The 19,647-nt window shown below is 35.9% G+C and overlaps 2 protein-coding genes across 17 annotated transcripts in view; one reads left to right on the forward strand and one right to left on the reverse strand.

Annotated features, from left to right (window-relative positions):
• Positions 1-1,279: 1,279 nt before the first annotated feature.
• Positions 1,280-18,575, reverse strand: acbd5a (acyl-CoA binding domain containing 5a). 7 transcript variants are annotated; one of them, XM_084103057.1, is made up of 14 exons: positions 18,407-18,575; positions 17,997-18,114; positions 14,420-14,540; positions 13,550-13,622; positions 13,329-13,446; positions 12,049-12,081; positions 11,611-11,820; positions 8,597-8,785; positions 8,388-8,473; positions 7,782-7,998; positions 5,277-5,476; positions 5,125-5,184; positions 4,707-4,816; positions 1,280-2,828 (listed from the first exon to the last, which is right to left on the reverse strand). In XM_084103057.1, the coding sequence occupies exons 2-14, from the start codon at positions 18,082-18,084 to the stop codon at positions 2,816-2,818; spliced, it is 1,518 nt and encodes a 505-aa protein (XP_083959183.1). In that variant the 5' UTR covers positions 18,085-18,114; positions 18,407-18,575; the 3' UTR covers positions 1,280-2,815. The 7 variants fall into 7 exon arrangements, with proteins under 7 accessions (XP_083959183.1, XP_083959182.1, XP_083959181.1 ...); XM_084103056.1 differs by having other exon boundaries at positions 8,388-8,470; positions 18,392-18,503; XM_084103055.1 differs by having other exon boundaries at positions 18,392-18,503.
• An 811-nt stretch (positions 18,576-19,386) lies between these two features.
• Positions 19,387-19,647, forward strand: part of abi1a (abl-interactor 1a) — a 57,637-nt gene continuing 57,376 nt past the window's right edge. For 2 of the 10 annotated variants that reach the window (XM_084103069.1, XM_084103064.1), the window contains exon 1: positions 19,387-19,647. This exon is cut by the window's right edge and continues 51 nt beyond it. In XM_084103069.1, the coding sequence (XP_083959195.1) occupies positions 19,582-19,647 (66 nt within the window). In that variant the 5' untranslated portion in view covers positions 19,387-19,581. The other 8 variants (XM_084103067.1, XM_084103071.1, XM_084103068.1 and 5 more) reach the window with 5 other exon arrangements.

Raw genomic sequence — 19,647 nt, forward strand, 5'->3', positions numbered from 1 at the left:
TGGTGGAGGGTTGATGATTTTTGGCTTGTTTTGCAGTCACAGGACCCGGGCACCTTGCCATCACTGAGTCGACCATGTCATGCAACAGGACAATAATCCCAAGCACACCAGCAAATCTACCGGCCCAGTCAATGTCCAGACCTCAACCCGACTGAAGTGTATATACACAACGTGTTGTTGTTCAGGTTTCAAAAATGCTAACCTTTTTTATTATTTCATTAAAATAAATGTACTATGTTTTAGTTTGATAATGTTTTCTTATTTAATATTTTGTGTTTTTAGGGGATTTTATGGTACTGAATTATATTTATGGAATAGTTATGGTCCATTTATTACCTGATAATCACCTTTATTAACTGTTTTGAGTATCTACCTGAAATTTTTTATTTCTATCTTAATCTGCCATAAATCTTGAATACTTTGGACAAAATATTTAAGTTTGGTCTCTTTTTAAAGAAGACACTTGGCAGATTATTGTAAAAGTGAAAAAAAAAATAAAAAAAAAAAAAAAAAATCTAAAACAAGTTATAGAAGTTTGTTTATTATGAAAAATGCATAAAAAGACTTTAAATTTGATGTGAAATAAATCAAAGCCATGAATCTAAATAAAGTTCCAAATTTGAGGTTCTACAAAAACATTAGCTTTCGGTAATATTTTGTTTGGGCGCAGTACCAAACCTTTCCACTAAACGAATTTTGCTTACCATTCGTTTCTAATGCCAAAGTACAAGTGTATTTTTTCAGGACCATTTAACCTCATCGAATCATGTCCATGATTTCTTTTCTTTTTTTTCACATATCAAGTCTCAAAACCTTTACCAAGTTTTGTACCATTCCGCTGAAGTAAAAAAACAAAAACTTAGTTTTCAAACATGACTAAACAACACCAGAGGGTTAACTAAATTAAAACAATAACAAACTTGTACAACGTGGTCATAAATGTATAAATTCTTTTGTATGTCATGTTTGGGACTCTGAATAAAATTACTATATAAATAGTTGAAAAACTTTCTAGACTGAAATGGAAAATCATGTGATTCTTTTTGTAAAATTGACTTATTTTTGTGTCATCAATGCAGATGTTTTGTGAAGAATTCACAACCATTCTACCAAGTTTGGTGTGTATTACAAGGTACATTCCAAGGCATTTTTTTTTTTTTTTTTTTAAGATACAACTTAAAAAGATTTAAAATACAACAAATAAAAAATAAATACACACATCTGATAATGCAAGAGCAAATATAACATTAAATACAGTGCAAGAAGGAAATAAAAACCATTCAGTTTTTCTAAAGCTTTTAATAACGCTTAAGTCTAACATATTGAATGACATGTATTGTAAGTGGTGAAACATGCGCTCATCATATGTCTTCTGTTTTAATAGGAACATAATGTTTCATCAGAACAAAAGCATCAAATCAAGAACCTCCTGCTCTACAGATGATTCAAAGTAGTACAGACATGAATTATATATGCAAATGCTACATTACAGTATAGTACAATTAAAATAGAACTTTGTGTATATATTTTTGCACATTTCTAATATACAATTATTAAAGGAATTATTGACTCATTTACACAAACTACAATGAAACAAAACACTTGTATGTCTCAGTTAAATAAAAAAAAACAGCCTATGTAAATGATTCATTAGATTTCAGCCTTATATTAGTTTTAGTCACTGTCTTCACATTCATCCAAAGTGCTTTACATTTCAACTGGATAGGTTTCAATCTCAACCCTGCAAACATTGACAAAGGTTTAGGATTTCTCATGCACACAGACCTTGTAGTAACATTCAAATAATTCACCACAGCCACAAATTAACATTAGTAAATGTGTGTGTAAATGTGTCTGCATCAACACAATACAGTGGACCCAAAAAGTATTTGCACACTTGAATCACACTAACATCCGTCTGAATGTCACTGCATCTTCAAACAAATTATGCTTATATTATTATTGTTTTATTATTTGAAATCTAGACTTTTTTTTGCTGATTATTACTTACAAATTTATTTAACCATTCATTTTTTTATTGTTTTTTGTTCTTTGACACTTGCTTTAATATTCTGTATCAAATGCAGTGACATGCCGATTTTTGTTTTATTAAGTGTGGTTCAGCGTCTACACACTTTTAAGGGTGTCTGATAGGCCAGATCTTTCAGGAATCATGGGATATTGAGCGGATGAAGAACATAAATCTCTATATTGCCTTTTGACCCTTTCCATACATTTGCAAAGCAAAGGGTCACTTAAATACGCATGATTTTTCTCATTATGGCTTTGATAAGCACCACAGATCACTTGAGTAAAAGTCAAGACTAGATATTAACATATAAAGTAAAAATGTTACACTTAGTACCTCTAACAAATTTGCGGTCCGAAGCCCTTGATGTGGGCTGAGAATCAGAGAAATCATCAGTGCATCTTAATCTTTGCTACAGTATTACTGACAGTTAGCAGCTATGAGCACAGAACACTGAATGATATATAAGTGACATTAAAGTTATCTTAATGCATGTCTATTAACTGGGTTTTCATAACTACTACGAAAGATAGTAATTCTACGTTTAATTACCCTAATCAGGGATTTCTCACTTTGTAAATTTTACATTGCAGCTTATCGGAAAAAAAAAATGATAAGCTGCAATGCTGTACATTCACTCAGTCTTTCCGTTCGCTGATTCTCAAGATTCGTCATCATCATAGTGCAAAAGCAGGAGTTAGAGATCACGGGACAGGCAGAGAAACGCCCTCCTCCTCCTAAACGCAACACGCCTCTCCTCTGGATCCAACCATCAGTCCATTCCTTTCAGTTGATTCTTCTGCAACAAGATGAAACGATCTTAAAGTCACCATGAAATCAAAATGGATTATTATTATAACTGCACATCATTTTTTTTTTATTCATCTGCCCTTGTAATCTTCCCCTCCCTCTTACATCTCATCTCTTCTCTGATGATGTTTACTGGAGTGAGGGCGGGGCAACCTGTCACTCACATGAGATCCACCAATAGCAAACCACAACCATCCAATCCACTCCTCTTATTGACAAAATCAAGTCCCGCCCTACATTTGTTCTTGTTTGAGAAGAAAAGACCATCGCAACTTCTGTTTCATGCCAACTTTAAACATATTTGTTTCTACATGCAAATTTTTCCAACTTGGTCTTATTTTATTTAATCCGAATATGATCATGTCTGTTAATAATTACCTAAGCTATGTTCAGACTATGCAGTGTTCACTGTATACTGGCTATGATTTTTTAAAAATACTATAAAAAGGTTTTTGAAAATGTGGCATCTATTATAATTTGCAATTATACTTGCACAGTATTCTAGCCTGGCGTCGTCATACTCGGATATAGTCAGAATGTGAGTCTGATACTGCTCCATTGGGCTGTGATTATGGGGTGTGTTTCAATCAAACCAGGAAGGAAAATGTCTCTGCACTCAATTGGATAGACCTACAGCCAATCAGAGCAACCGAGTAATTGACTCAACTGCACGCACGCTGGAAGAAGTAGAAGAAGAAGATGAGTGTAAGCGATCTTTGCCAGTGTTGTAAAAGAAATTAAGGATACACGGAGTACTTACCAACACGATCATCATTTTTGAGAGAAATAGTAAAGGTGAATGCATATACGAACAAGTTCTCCGTTAAGGATTAGAACTTGACAGCAAACAAATCTTATCGCAACCCAAGGCAAGCGCTCTTTGGTGACGCAGATGATTACGTTACTGTTGATCATCTGTCCATCATCGTATAAAGCCCGCCCTACAATTTGATTGGTCCGAACAGCGCTGGTTCGAGTATAGTTGCACCACAACGGATCAAGTCCAGACCGAACTTCCCGAGCTCAAATGTTGTGGGCGGGGCTAAGTTCGGCTGGCATCCAGGCTAACAGTATTCATTATCGTGCAAAAGTTTGGGGTCAACAAGATTTTTTAAATGTTCTTGAAAAAAGGCTGCATATATTTTTTTTATCAAACATACATTATAATATCGTGCAATATAATTGCAATTATATTATAATTGCTATGTGAATATATTGTAAAATGTATTCCTGTGATGCAAACCTGAATTTTCAGCATCATTACTCCAGTCTTTAGTGTCACATGATCCTTCAGAAATCAATCTAATATTCTGATTTGCTGCTCAGGAAACATTTATTTCTATTCTTATTACCTCTTTCCCTGCCAACGTTTTTTTTTTAAGTTGCTGCTGCAATATATCTGAATATGGAACATATCAAAAGAAAGAATAGCCTCTGCTTAAAAAAAACAAACCAAAAAAAACTTTTATTCTAGCTTCTAAATAAAATTATTTTATTCTAGCATACATTATTTTTTATCAACACTTGAATGTGGGTACATTTCATAAAAAAAAGCTCAACAAAAAGCTGAGAAAATCAAAAAAAATACAACATGCATAAGCAATGCTTTTATCACTTGTTTCTGCTCTGTTTTTGTCTGTGTTTTGAATGATTGAGGATTTGATGATTCAAACGGCATTTATTTGAAAAATATATATTTTTGTTACATTATAAATGTATTTACTGACACTTTTAATCAATTTAATACATGCTTGCTGAATAAAAGTCTTAATTATTGTTTCTTTTTTTTTACTTTTGAACAGTAGTGTACAAATGCAAAAATAAAAAGAATAGTATTGTGTTACATAGCTAACATGACAGTGCGTACCTTCTCCTGCGCTGCAGATACAGACGGATGAGCCACTGCACCACAAATGGCCAGATCACGGCAAAGGCCACAGTTCCAGGAGACACATCAAAAGGCCACCAGGATGGCTTCTGTAAACAGCAAAAAAATCATAATAATAACAAAATGCAAATATTATGTCAGCACTCGTTCTATGGCACTGGCATAGTCACATAAAATGATCTGGGACATGAGAAGTAACTGGCCTTTTCTATGACCAGGGTACAAAATAACATTTACAACTCTGCATTTGGCAGACATTTTATCAGTTCAAGCATTCACCGAGAACTGAACCCATGACCTCGGTGTTGCTAGCTGTCTGAGCTACAGGAATGCTCTCCTATTTAGTCTTAAAACTCTTAAAAACATCCCATCAATCAGTTTATTATAATGACTCTACCTTCTTAGTTTTATTTACAGGTGGTGACAGGTAGTCTGACGGCAGCGCTAAGGATCGGGCCTGAGAAGTGGCACATGACAAATGAAAAATGTTATATTTCATATTGAATCTGTGTTCTCTGTCTTGATGTGATAAAGGTGAGGGTTTGTAACCTGTACGGCTGTCAGAGCTTCTAGCGTGTGCAGTCTCTCTAACACGCTCTGCATGTCTTCCTGCAGTCTGGCCAGAGCACAGATGATCTGTTGGTTGAGGTTCTCCATCACAGGTCCACCCGTCCCCCAGCGCTCCCCATCTCCCCCACTGCCCTGCTGTGGTCCTGCAGGCCCGGAGCCAGAGGCAGGAGACCTGGACCCTGATACACACGAGACAAACAACATTCTGTAGATCATTAACAGAATAAAGAAACAGGGTTTACTTGAGGACTTCAGCTCTGTTCCAAAACCTAGTGAACTGCCTACCTAGGAAGCATTTTAAGGCATCACATGTACACTCAATGCAGAGGTCTTTTTTGTCAGGAAAAGCTTAATACTATTTTAACCGAATCAAGTTTATTTATATAGCACGTTATACAATAGATTGCTTTAAAGCTAGTAGCTATAAAGTATTAAACATGAAAAAAGAGTGTCAGTGTCTCTTTCAATTAGAATTTTAACCTTTTCTACTATAAAGTGGCTCTCCCGTGCGTTCATGTTTTCACTTGCAGACATTTGACCTCTGACCTCGAATGAACAGAAGAAATAAACCGAAGATTACCACGTCAAAGAAGGCCACATCTACCTATTATGTAATCGCCACGGACCAATGGTAGTTCGAAGGCATTTAACAGCCGGAGAAAACTTTTCTTGAAAGTTTGCTTTGAAGAGCTGATTCGAACTCCTGAAACGAAACCCCTGATACGTTTTTGCCTGATTTTGTTTGAAATGACATCACACCAGTTCATTCTTTGATTTTGCTGTTGTAATGCACCATCCTAAAGCCCAGTGGTGGACAGTAACAAAGTATTTTTTCTTTGTTACAGTACTTAAAGGAGAACTCCGGTCAATTTTAACCTTGAGCTCATTTTTTTGTAAATTTGGAGTGCTTTCAATACAGAGAACAACGACAAAAATCGGTGTTGCCTACACCGTGTTATCCTCTTTTTAAAATTTGCACCCTGTTGACTTCAATGGGGCAAGTTTTAAACCTGCTTTTAGCCTCTTAACGTCCTTGATGTGTCATTACAAGTGCCCAGCCATGTGAGTGATTCCTTCAGAGTGAACACGGTGAATCTGACTGCAGTAGATGTGAAAGATATGAATAAAAATTATGTTATTTCAGCCAGTGCTTATACCTGTATTTACATCCTGTTTTCGGTCGAAGTCCATAGTAATCGATTGTCGAGTTCACGCTCATAGGTTTAGTTGCCTATGATCACGTGCGTGAACTCGACAATCGATTACTATGGACTTCGACCGAAAACAACCTGTTAAAAAACTTTTACTTTACTACATTCTAAACCATAATATTGTACTTTTTACTCCAATACCTAAAAAACATCTTGTTCCTCATTACTTTGAACTGAAGAAATCATCACATGCTCCAAGTCGCGACAGCGGTGTCCGATTCGTGAACGAGCTGATTCTTTTCAATGAGCCTATTAAAAATCCATTCAGAGTCTCCAGTTACCCGAATTCACAAGTCTGGCTGAAAATTAGCCAAGAACCGGGAGATCCTTGAAGTGCAATAAACGAAAATCATATTTAGGTCTCGACGGTCAGTTGTTTGTGAACAAAATCTGCTGTAATACATGTCCATATCACCATCTCAACAGGGTAGGTTTTACGTAAAAAACAACAACAAAAAAAACAACCCTAAACTTAACTGTAAAATAATAAAACCGCTGCCGTAGCAGATCAAATTCTATAAATCTAGTATGTTTGCATAATGTTCTTTTTAAAATTTTATGCATTTATCTCTATGTGATCAACACGCATTTTGTTTTTCCTCATTTTCAAACACTATGCTATATCTCCTTCCAAATGTTTTATAGTATATGACAAGTTTAGGTAATAAACTAAAACGAGAATTTTCTTGCATGCAGATCAATACATATGTATTCTGCATCCACTAACATACTGACTAGTGCTGGCTACTTGACAATTCATAATGATGTCAGACCCAACAAACCCCCTCCCTCCCTCCTAAACTAATATGAAAGTATACAAGTATATAAAATTACAAAATAAACATTCATCCATCAGTACTTTTTACTTTTAATCAGTACTTTTATCTTAAGTTTATTCAAATCCAAGTACTTTTGTAATTTTACAAAAGTAAAATTGAAAAGGAGTATTTCATACTTTTCCTGGAGTAATATTTTAAAAAAGTATCTGTACTTTTACTCAAGTACCTGATTCGTGTACGTTGTCCACTACTGCGAAGTATACTTAAGTTTTTACACGTATTCTAGTGTATGCATAAAGTGTCGTAAATTTAGTCATCAGCTCCCGGTATTGGGATGTTTGGTAACAGTATAACGTAGGTATTTCAAGCAAAGAATGAAAAAGAACTTCGGCGTGAGTATATCAGGGCCTTCAGTAGAAAATAAAAGCAAGCTAGCAAGGTTTTGAAACAGAGCTTATATATGATCGCTACTGTTTTTGGCTGCTAGGTTTTACCTCTTCCCCTCCTGACCACAGAACTGTTACTTCTATTCGCAGGAAGTCCCTGTCTCTGAGAAGCTCCTCCGCTGCTCTGTCCATCTTCTCCTCCATGCTGTGCACCTTCCTCTTGTCCCAGCAGTTCCTCCTGTGATCTGACCTCGTCTGTGGAGGACAGCCTGCTGTGGCTCTCCTCGGCCACGTCCAGTGAGTGGTTGATGTGTGTCTCAGATCCCTGGTGTCCAGGAGCAGAACCACATGCATTGCTGACATTTTGCTAGAAATCTGGCAAACAATTGCAGAGGTGCTCTGCAGAATTATGGTGTGGTCACATTTACTTTGGTTGGGCAAATTTGCACAAGCGAAATACAGTCATTACAATAGGAATCCGCGCGATTGGGAATTTCACTTGAGGGTGAAAGATTTCCCAACACACGTATTCTGGCCAACAGAAACTGCTTGGTTTGAAACATTGCTACACTATTGACAATAGATAATGCCTAACCTTTGTCCACAACATTTTGCCAAAATTTCAATAATGTGACCGCGCATGTATCTTAAATTCTCAGCATCAAGTAAATTATGGTTGGGACATGATGAAAGTGTAAACTGAAATCTGCTTACTTCCTCTCCACCAAACTGGTCGACAGAGTCGCAGTACACCTCGCTGTCCGAATCACTGGCCACATGGTGAGAACTGGACACATCTTCTGTTTCATATACAAGACATTGAGTCTTTAAGATCAGATAACTACTGATAGTGTGTTCAAGATCTTACTTTTAAAGTCTTAGTTATATAGGTAAATGATTACCTTCAAAGTCCTTTTCCTCACCTTTGATGTGTCTGTTGAGCTCTACGATGTCTCCAGCATGGTTAATGCTTTCAGAGTCTTCTTCTGACTCTTGCCTGTTCAGATCAGACCCGTGTGTGCCATTGTTAAGGACTTTATGTTGACTGACATTGCCGTTAGATACCGGTCCTTTAAGTCTCCCTGTAGAAGCCCTTTTCTTCGGTTGTGAGGCTAAAAAAAGTTGTCAAAAAAGCAAATGTATTATTATTGCATGTATTATGAAGAAATTTAGAGTTGCTTACCAACGCAAAACTGCTATATGGGTGCCAAGGCACTGCTAGGTTTCTACGGCATCTAAGTTGTCATGAACTGACCCACAACAAAATAGCATTTAGAAATAGTCTCTGACTCAAGTCCCTCCTTTAACGTACGACTCTTCAAGACTTTTCAACTTTTAAAGTGCCCCATTATGGTATTTTAAAGGTTCTTAATTTTGTTCTGGAGGTCTCCTACAATAGGTTTAAATGCATCCAAGGTTAAAAAAATAAAATAATTCATAATATACAGTACATTGCAGCATCTTTTCTCATAGTATCTGAAGCCCTGTTTACACCTGGTATTAAGATATGTTTTGGCCGATCGGATCACAAGTAGACGAGGGAGATACGTTCCCGTTTACACCTAGTGTTTTAATCTCTCTTTTGTCCACTTTCAAACACTTCTGTCCTACATTTCTTCGAGGGGAGGGTCTATGGGTGGGTAAATGTATGGGCTTTGTCAGATCTTTCGATCTAATGGACAAAATAAGCTCACGCAATATACATTTGAAGACGTTCGGAGATGACGGAAAAACATGCAGAGAGAATCAGCTTTAGTTTCTGCTCTGACAGCCGCAAGACCAGCCGAACGCTGTGAGTGTGTGTTAGAAATCAGGAATAGTGAGAGAACATTGTGCTTGATACGTTTTCCGTCTTCAAACTAACTTTGGGTCTACAGAAGACAAAGTTTAAATCCTGTCTGGCTAGTGCGCATGTCATAATGTTTATGCGTTAGGTCAGTAGATGGAGAGTAGGAGGTCTTTTGTGGCTGTTCAAACACATTCGACCACATGAGCGTTTACACTACGGAAGTAATCCGGACTAACATGTTTTCAACTACCTCTGGAAGTGGTCGAGAGTGGACAAGCTTAAAACTTTTTAGACCCTGTTTACACCTGTATTTATTTAGCGTCGTCCACTTGTGATCCGATCGATCAAACCACATCCTAATACCAGGTGTAAACAGGGCCTGAAACGGTTCGATAAAGGATTCGGTCTCTCTAAACCCCACCTTTCTGAGATCCTACTCTGTTCTGATTGGTCAGACGGCCCAGTCTGTTGTATTCACAGTGATACGAACAGTAACGATGGCGTAGGTTTTATCGTTTCAAGCCAAAAGAGAAACATTGGAAGAAGTATCTGATCAACCTAATCCACAACTGGAGCAGGACTTTTCTAACTAATACGTTTTTATTTCGTTTGTCGTATGTTGTAGATGAGACGTTGGTTGAAGACAATCATTGCGAAAATTTATTTTAATTCACATCCTCATCATTTGGAAGTGCATGCAAGGTGCATTTTTGCAAAGGTATGCAAGTTCGTGCAGGAAGTGAGGCTGGAATTACTGACGACTCGTTTTGATCAGTTCTTCCTTTTGGGAGATAATAACTCAATTTATCTGCAGTTTGATCTTTGAAACTATGCAAGACATTTTACATTCACAAACAGCTATATTATATTTCTGTTTTTTCACCCACCTACATCCAAGACATGCTGCAACATCATGTTAAAACATCAAGTAGATAGTCAATTTATATTTCTTTTAAATATTCCCAAAAAGAAAAGTGTTTGTGACTGTTCTGCTTTAAGCTTTGCTGCACCAAATGTTACAAAAACCACATATTTAGACACAAAGACACATATTTAAATCTCTGCTTGTTATTCTCCTGCCAGGCTGCGGTTTTAAATAAGAATTCGTTATTAAGTGACTTTCCTGGTTAAATAAATAAATAAATACCTTACACACTACATGAAAGGTAATCTCAGAAAAAGCATAATAGGGGCACTTTAAAAAAAAATTCGGTTGCACTTTATTTTACAATACGTGCAATTTCAATGTACTTCAGTATACTTACCCACAAAAGTACTGAGTAATGTAAAAGTGACTTAAGTTAAGGTTTAGGGGTAGGTTCAGGGTACCTATTTATTACCCAGTTAGTGTCATTACTTCAATAAGTATACAGTGCGTGCAGAATTATTAGGCACGTTGATTTTCTGATCATATTTTATTTCCAGGAACATTTTGCCAATTCCAAACCATATTAATCTTAATTCTTCACCTTAATTCTTCATTCTTTTGCAGTTAACATGTGTCTTTTCTTCTCCACCTGTATTTGTCTGACCCTGCTGACCCAATGAGCATTTCACTGTCCAATGGTCATGCCTTAACTGTAATCTCTAGTATTGCATTAGTATTGCATTCTTCTCATGGGGATTTAATATTTTTTGACTTTTCAGTCTTTGTTTAATCTCTTTTTTGGCTTATTTTATCTGTAAAAGAAAACTTGCCTAATAATTCTGCACACCTGAAAATAAGGCATTTTTCATTTCCAGCCTTCATGAACAATTATATATCACTTAAAAATGATTAAATACAAAATTAATAGTAGTTATTAAGATTAATATGGTTTGGAATTGGCAAAATGTTCCTGGGAATAAAATATGATCAGAAAATCAACATGCCTAATAATTCTGCACGGCCTGTATAGTATGTTATGTTCATGCGAAATTTATATTGCACAAAGGGTATATTGTTTATTGTCATTATAGTTTAGTGATGTATGAAGCACAGCTCACTTTTAAACCAAGCAGCTTTCTGTTGGTTAACGAGGCAAATCCACATGAACCCTTTGCGAAATCTGCACTGGGAAACTCCTGATTGTGTGGATTCCTATTAAAATGACTGCGGTAAATGTGACCGTATAGTAAGTTATGAACAATGGTAATAATGATGTTTACCTTTTTTCACCTCTTTAACCTCCTCTTCTTCATCTTTCTCCTCTTCTTCCTCCTCATTATCATTTTCTCCATCTTCCAGCTCAATTAATTTAGTCTTTGGCATTATTGCTGTTTTGACGGAGTAACTGTCCAGGCTGCCGTTCATCTCCATCGTCCTGATGATGCTTTTCGTGACACTTTTGGGTGGTGACGTTAGCAGGCTCCCAAAGCCTGGTTAGAACAACAATACATATGCAAGATGATGCTTTGAGGATATGTTCTGCACACTTTCTAAAAGGTCTGTTCTATCAGGACTGTCTACAACCCTGTACAGAAGCCAGCAATCTACACTAATAATAGCAGCGAGGGAACAACTGAGGTGTCAAAGGAAACACCAGGACTATGGCACTATTAACTAAGGGCACAGGCCACTGGGAGAACACACGGATATCCACTTGCCTTCAAGTTTCCTAGCAAATCTTTCCAAGCGGGCTGAGCATGAAACAAAGCGTGATTAGTTAATTAATGTAAACAAGATGTTATAATTGTTTACATAAATACTACCGTTCCTACGTTTAGGGTTGGTTTTTTTTTTATATTTTTTAAAGAAGTCTGTTATGCTCAGCAAGGCTCCGTTTATTTGATCAAAAATACAGTAAAAATAGCAATATTTTGAAACATTATTACAATTTAAAATAATTGTTTTCTAAATTAATATAATTAAAATGTAATTTATTCCAGTGCTGGCAAAGCTGATTTTTTCAGCATCATTACTCCAGTCTTCAGTGTCAAATGATCCTTCAGAAATCATTCTAATATGATGATTTGCTGCTCACAAAACATTTCTTATTATTTTCAATGTTGAAAAGAGTTGTTGCTTAATATATTTTTTTAACATTTTTATAATAATTTATTTTTTATAACAATTTAAAAGATTTAGCTGTCACTTTTAATGTCAATTCTCTCTGTCAATTTAATGTGTCCATACTGAATAAAAGCATTATTAAAATCCTATTGAATGTATGTGTATTAGTGTATGCAAATATAGAATATAAGAATTAATTAATATATATATATATAGTCATATGCATTATTTTCTAATGATGTTTGTTCCTATTACAATATAATTATTATAAAACTTCAGGCTTTCCAGATGTAACTGACATTTTTACAAAAATGAATATAACAACTGCTGTGAAAAATTACTTAATTTGATATTTGATGATTCCCCATTTGAGTATTTTTATGATTTGATTCATGTTTAATTTGAATTAATGCTCCAGCTACATGTTCAGCACTTTTGATTTATAACAAGTTTGATGAATAAGAGAACATTTTGAGGATGTTTCCTTCAAAGAAAAGTACAGTCATATTTCACCCCAAATTTGAAGGGTAAAAAGTAAAAAAGTATATTTTACATTAAGGATATTAAGCCTAATTTTTTTAGGCTTTTTGGGGGGGGGGCATTTTGGCATTATTTACATGACATGGCACATTTTAAAAGTCTAATTTTAAAAGTCTAATTTCCGTAATACAACTAATTAAATGCTGAAAATGTCTGGAATTGATAACATGTTTTTTTTAGTGCTTAAATTATAAAATGATTATTATTGTTCTTACCAATAAAAATATATATATATTTATAACAGAAATCTTAAAGGTTAAAAAAAATAGCATTTTTTCTTTTGATTTTTGGCCAAAATACAATTTGTGTGAGAGGGCACTATTGGTCAGTTTACCTGAGCTCAAATCTGACACTTGCGATATCCTCCTCTTTTCATCAACGAGCTCGTAGAACGGTCCAATGATCTGCAGAAGCTCCTCTACCTCATTTGTCACAGGCATACTTTCCAGAATCTGTTCAGCACATATAATAACAAGTTACAACAAAGCTGAAACGAGGACAATTACGTTACATACTACATTCTCAAACACTGCTAAAGAGTCCAAAACATAATACCAGTTTCAAGTCATCCACATAGGCCGCCATCGCCTCCTCTTTTGGCATTTCTCCAAGAGAATTCCACGCATCCCTAAACACAAGCACCATGAAGGGTCACTTCACTGATAAGCTCCATGTCAACACTGATGTTGTCATCTCAAGCACAACCATATCAGGAGTTTGCACATTTTAAAGCAACTCTCAGGACGAATGTATAAAAGATGGAGGAAGAAAAACAGCATGAAACATCATAAAATGGTATGTGTGGGAAAAACTGAATTCCTCAGTGAACCATCTGACTCTCTGTCGGTTACATTAAAGATTTTCAACAACGATTTTAAAATACGTTTTACAGAAGTACAAATGCGGAACTTTCAGAGCGGCTTCAAAAAGTTACTAATAATAGGAATGTTACTGATTGTTACAGATGTTACTGATACTGATCTGTTATTTCACTGAACTTTAAGCGGATTAACAGTTCAGTTTCAGTAGGTCACTGACACTGGTCTAAATCATGTAGACTCATACTGGCAATCTGGCATAGACACCAAAATGACATCTCTAACTTTAGTTGTTGTAAATCTTGAATACTTTGGAGCACAGACTCTTTTTAAAGAAGACACTTAGCAGATCATTGTAGAAGTGAAAAAATGTGAATTTAAAGGTGAAATATGTTTTAGCATCAATAGTTGCACCAAGTGGAACTGCAAAAATGTCAAATATGTGAAAAAAAGTCAAGTCTTTCGAAATCAAGACTTTGTAAAAGGACAAAATAAGGTATATTTAACAGTGATTAAATAAAAAAAAAACCTTTAAAAAACTATTAACATTTATAAATAAACATTTCTTTATAAATGTACAAATATGGACATTCAGCAGGTTCAATACCATTTGGCTTTGCCAACGGGGTCCCAGAATCCTGGACGGGGGATGCTGCAGGGGCCTTGTGTTGCTTGCTTGTAGTAGCTATAAAATTTCAGCATCATGTCATTGGAAGGCTGAAAAGAACCTGTTTGAAAAACAAAAAATACTACAATATTAGAGATTTGTCAAAAAAAATCAAGAATAATTTTTTTATATAAATAATATATATATATATATATATATATATATATATATATATATATATATATATATATATGCCTATATATTATAGTAAAGTTGATATTATTTTATAATGTATAAAATAGTATGTATTGTATATTAAAAAAAACATGCATTTATATATATATATATATATATATATATGGTTGTCAACATTTGAAGTGGATCAAAACCCTTCATCAAAGTTACACATGAATTTTGAACAACACTCATTCTTGTCTTAGGGCAACTTTGACAAACATTTTTTGATCCACTTCAAATGTTGACTACTGCATATATATAATGTATAAATATGATCCATTCTGAACCATGAATTCATTCCAAATTATGTGAATTCACATAAAAAGAAAAAATGCCATCATTTACGCATCCTCATGTCGTTAAAGAAGGCACTATCGGTTCTTAAAGGGGTGGTATAATGCCCTTTTCACAAGATGTAAAATAAGTCTCTGATGTCCCCAGAGGACATATTATATTTTTATATAGCATGTTAAAGTTGTCACTTTTTGAGGGTGAGCAAAAACGCACCGTTTTGTGTCTGTCCTAGAGCCCGACCGATAAAGGATTTTTAAGGCCGATACCGATACAAATATTTGGTGATTTAAAAATCCGATATTCCGATATATCGGCCGATATGTATATATTTTTTAAATCCAGAAACGTGTAACAAAACATGAACAGATTTTCCCTAACATTAGTTATTTGTAGTTATTTAAGAGTCCTCAGCCTTACTAAAATAATATAATGCAGTTTAAAAATAAAAACAAATTTTTTTAAATTAACTTTATTGTCACAACAGAACAGAATATATTAAAGTTCTGATAAATATAATGTATATTAAAAATACAAACTTAAGATATGAAACTTAAAGTCCTTTGAACAAAAAAAATCTACTATTATTATTAATATTGACAGTAATAATTAAAAAAAAATCAATGATGATGATATTATTATTATTATCATCATCATTTGTATTATTATTAAACAAGACAAAGGTCACTCCTAATTCTATCCATCTATTCCATCAAGCTACAACAAACCATTTTCAATCATCATTTGCTGCCTGCCTTCTAAAATCTACTACTTAGTGATGCACTAAATACATTATGTGAGGTAATTAACACATGGTTACCGAGTCGATCGTTCCCTGAGATGCGTTTTCATGAAAATCGAATGTAAAGAGTTTTATCTCTAAAAACAGATTAACGTTAGCTTATAACGCTAGTATATGGGGCACAGAGTAAGTAAAAGTAAATCGCTAGTTAATGCCACGAACAAGGCTCAAAATAGCACGGCGTTCGTGACTCGATTAGTCGAGACTGTTTTCCTAGATGACGAATGGCTGTAAACGCGTAATGTACGGTCTTTATAAAGTATCTTCTTATTAAACTGTCTGTACACTTACAAAGTTCTCAATGCTTCGGTTTGCATGTAGGGACCCTCATTATGCTACCGTGTTAGTGTGAGGCTATTTTGAGCCTTGTTCGTGGCATTAACTAGCGATTTACTTTTACTTACTCTGTGCCCCATATACTAGCGTTATAAGATCATCTGTTTTTAGAGATAAAACTCTTTACATTCGATTTTCATGAAAACGCATCCCAGGGAACAATCGACTCGGTAACCATGTGTTAATTACCCCTACAGTAACACACACTTGGATTTCACACACGTGTAAAAGAAAAGCTAACTTTTATGCACAGGCTATGTTTGATACTTTTTCTCCATGTCTAAATATTCACTCCTCGCGTGCCTAACTTACGTTTTACAATGCAGGGACTGGAACTACAGATATAGTTATAAATACAGTAATCATTACTTGTTAGCTCATTGATGTTAGCAGTCTTCCTTGTAGAGTGCCCTCTGGTGGACAAACTATGCAGCACCAACACTCATAACATGGTTGCAGGGTGTTTCGTCCGCTTTTATTTTATTTTTTAAATATTCATTTATCGGCCGTTATAAATGCCGATACCGACAGTTTGGAAAATGCCTAATATCGGCCCGCCGATATATCGGTCGGGCTCTAGTCTGTCCCTTTAAATGCAAATGAGCTGCTGCTCCCGGCACAGAGGGCGGAGCTACAACAGCTTGTGTAATTTTACCTCACACACAGACATGCACTGACAATGTCAAAGATTTTAGCCTTTTATGTTCAAACCGCAGTCAGACAATGATGGAGAGACTCAAGAAGAAGTGACAACATGTAGAATGCAACAGGACATTTCTGAATGGTTTATGAAGCTGATGTGTAGTTATCTTCTAGTCATTGATTAGCATATTCTGTCTTGATAATCTATAAATCGTGTTCAGGCTACAACTACAACAAACGGCTGATAGGGACTACACGAGCTTCCTCCCGTGTTACTGACATCACCAACCCTAAAATTAACATAAACCCCGCCCCCGGAACACGATTTCTAGATTATCAAGACAGAATATGCTAATCAATGACTAGAAGATAACACCACATAAGCTACATAAATTCATCAACTAACCATTCAGAAATGTTGTCTACATGTTGTCACTTCTTCTTGATTCTCTCCATCTTTCTGACTCCGGTTTGAACATAAAAGGCTAAACGTTTTTGAAATTTTCAGTGCATGTCTGTGTGAGGTAAAAGGACATGAGCTCTTGAAGCTCCGCCCCCTGTGCTGGAACCAGCAGCTCATTTGCATTTAAAGGGACAGACACAAAAACTGTGCGTTTTTGCTCACCACAAAAAGTGACAATTTTAACATTCTATATAAAAATATCTGTGGGGTATTTTGAGCTAAAACTTCACATACACTCTCTGGGGACATCAGAAATGTATTTTACATCTTGTAAAAAGGGGCATTATACCACCCCTTTAAAATAAAATATCTCCCTTTGCTTTGAACTTTGAGCGTTGTAACTTTGCAGATGTTGTTAATGCTCAAACCGCAACATTACACACTAACTAAAGTTAGAAAAGTGAAATCATAATCAACCACCCATTTAAATAATTTGTATCTTGTATTTCACAAAATAAATACATAAACAAACAGCATATTGGTTTGAGGTAAATGAAGACATAATTTAAATTTTTGGGTGAACTATCCATCTACATAGAAATACCATAAGCATGTCTTTAGCATGTTGTCATAAGGTAACACATCACCAATCAGCACACGTTGACTGTGATCAGGGATAGAGGCACATGAGCTGTTTCACGTCTAAACCCAGCTGAATGTAGGCTAATCGCGTTGACCATAGAAGCCCGAAATAATTTCTAATTTGATTATGAAACTGCGGCGATCAAATGAAAGTAGGTGAGGGGTCGCGTGCACTGCTGCAATAACACACAATACACTATCTGAATGAGGTCAGATCTACTCACCGTTTGAAGGTAAACTTTGGATCACTTTGACAGCAGCGTTGAACCTCTGCTCGTAGACTGGCTTGTTGTCACCCTCCATCATGACCATCTAACCGCTACAGCAAGATCTGGATCAAACCTACAGGCAAAGTTACATTACATATTACCCTATTTATGAAACGCATTTTTCTGTCACAGTAAATCTAAGCTGCTCATTACAAGTTCATACGACTATTTATCATTCCAAAAGAAGTAAACAAAGCCAAAAACAACCCATTAACGTATGTCTCGACAAATCCTGAAGGACAAGCAAGACATGACTGAAAGTGCACCGAATACTATTTAATGTGATATTTTTAGATCAACCTGCATTAGAAATTATCGAAGCGACGAAGCACTAGCATTTGATACTTTACCATTTGCTGCTCTACCTGCTGTGCTGGTGAGACTACGACCTCATGAATACGTTCCGGACAGTCAACATACGAAAGCCTTGTGTGTTTACTGGGAATTGTAGTTTCTTTAGAGAACGAAACTGCCGAGGGTTTTGCAGCAACGGTATTTAAATCCTACAAATACCGTAGTTCTTAACCTACACGCGTAACATTCTGGGTAATGTAGTCCATCGAAGTAAGCTTACCCAAGGGGGTTAATGACATAAAAACCATACCTAGCTACGAACTTTGAAACTGCCTAGCAATATTTTGACCCATATTTCTAAAGAAATACATACGCTTAATAATTCTATGCGAAGGTAACACTGTATCACTTAATGAAACACATCAAAGCGTTCCGTCCCTCGTTACTAAATGAAGTGTAAAACTACAAATCCCAACGTTCCATTCGCTCAGCAACGCTGTATCAGCTGTGTTGATAGGTGACGCTGTGTGACGAAAGCGAGGCCAGGGGGAATCAGACTCATTTCACAGAATCGGCTCTTTTGAACAGATCTTTTGCAAAGAACCGTTTAAATAAATAATAAAATCACTGATTCTTTTGCGTCAATACGTAGTTACGTCACCACGTGTCCCTGGGATCCTGGCATTACATTTCAAATGCTCATTATTAAACCATGTTGGCACATGTTTCTGTTTATTGGTATTTCTTTCTCTATGACGTTATAGGTAGGCTATAGGGTTGTATATTGTAATTTATCCCATTTGCTACAACTCTCATATGAACCTAAATGTAGGCTAATGCGGATTAAATTAGGCTATACAATCACCATTTCTCATGTTTTTGTGCAAGTTATAACCAACTCATTTTCGTATGCGTGTTGATAAATCTGTCATTTAATCAAGTCGTCAACATATTTCCAGTGTGTTTTGTAATATTCCTGCCTGCTAATCGGTTCACTCCAAAGCTCATTACGAGTCGCGCATGACTCGGTTCAATGGATTAGTGAATCGTTGACTCGAGATTCAGATTCTTACTGATTCAGTCCGACATGTGAACTGTATGCATTCGAATCGTCGAGTCCTTTTTTGCGAACCGATTCAATCGAGATTCGACTCAAAAGAACGACTCCGACTTCACCAGGGCTGAGCTTGAGCTCTCAATCAAATCCCAGAGACGAGGAGTAGGAAGCTCTGCGGAGACATGTAAGATGGCAGAGCTGCAGATGTTACTAGAGGAAGAAATTCCAGCCGGTAAACGAGCTCTCGTAGAGAGT

Source organism: Abramis brama (assembly GCF_963993115.1).
Source record: "Abramis brama genome assembly, chromosome: 24".
NCBI classification, from domain to species: Eukaryota; Metazoa; Chordata; class Actinopteri; order Cypriniformes; family Leuciscidae; genus Abramis; species Abramis brama.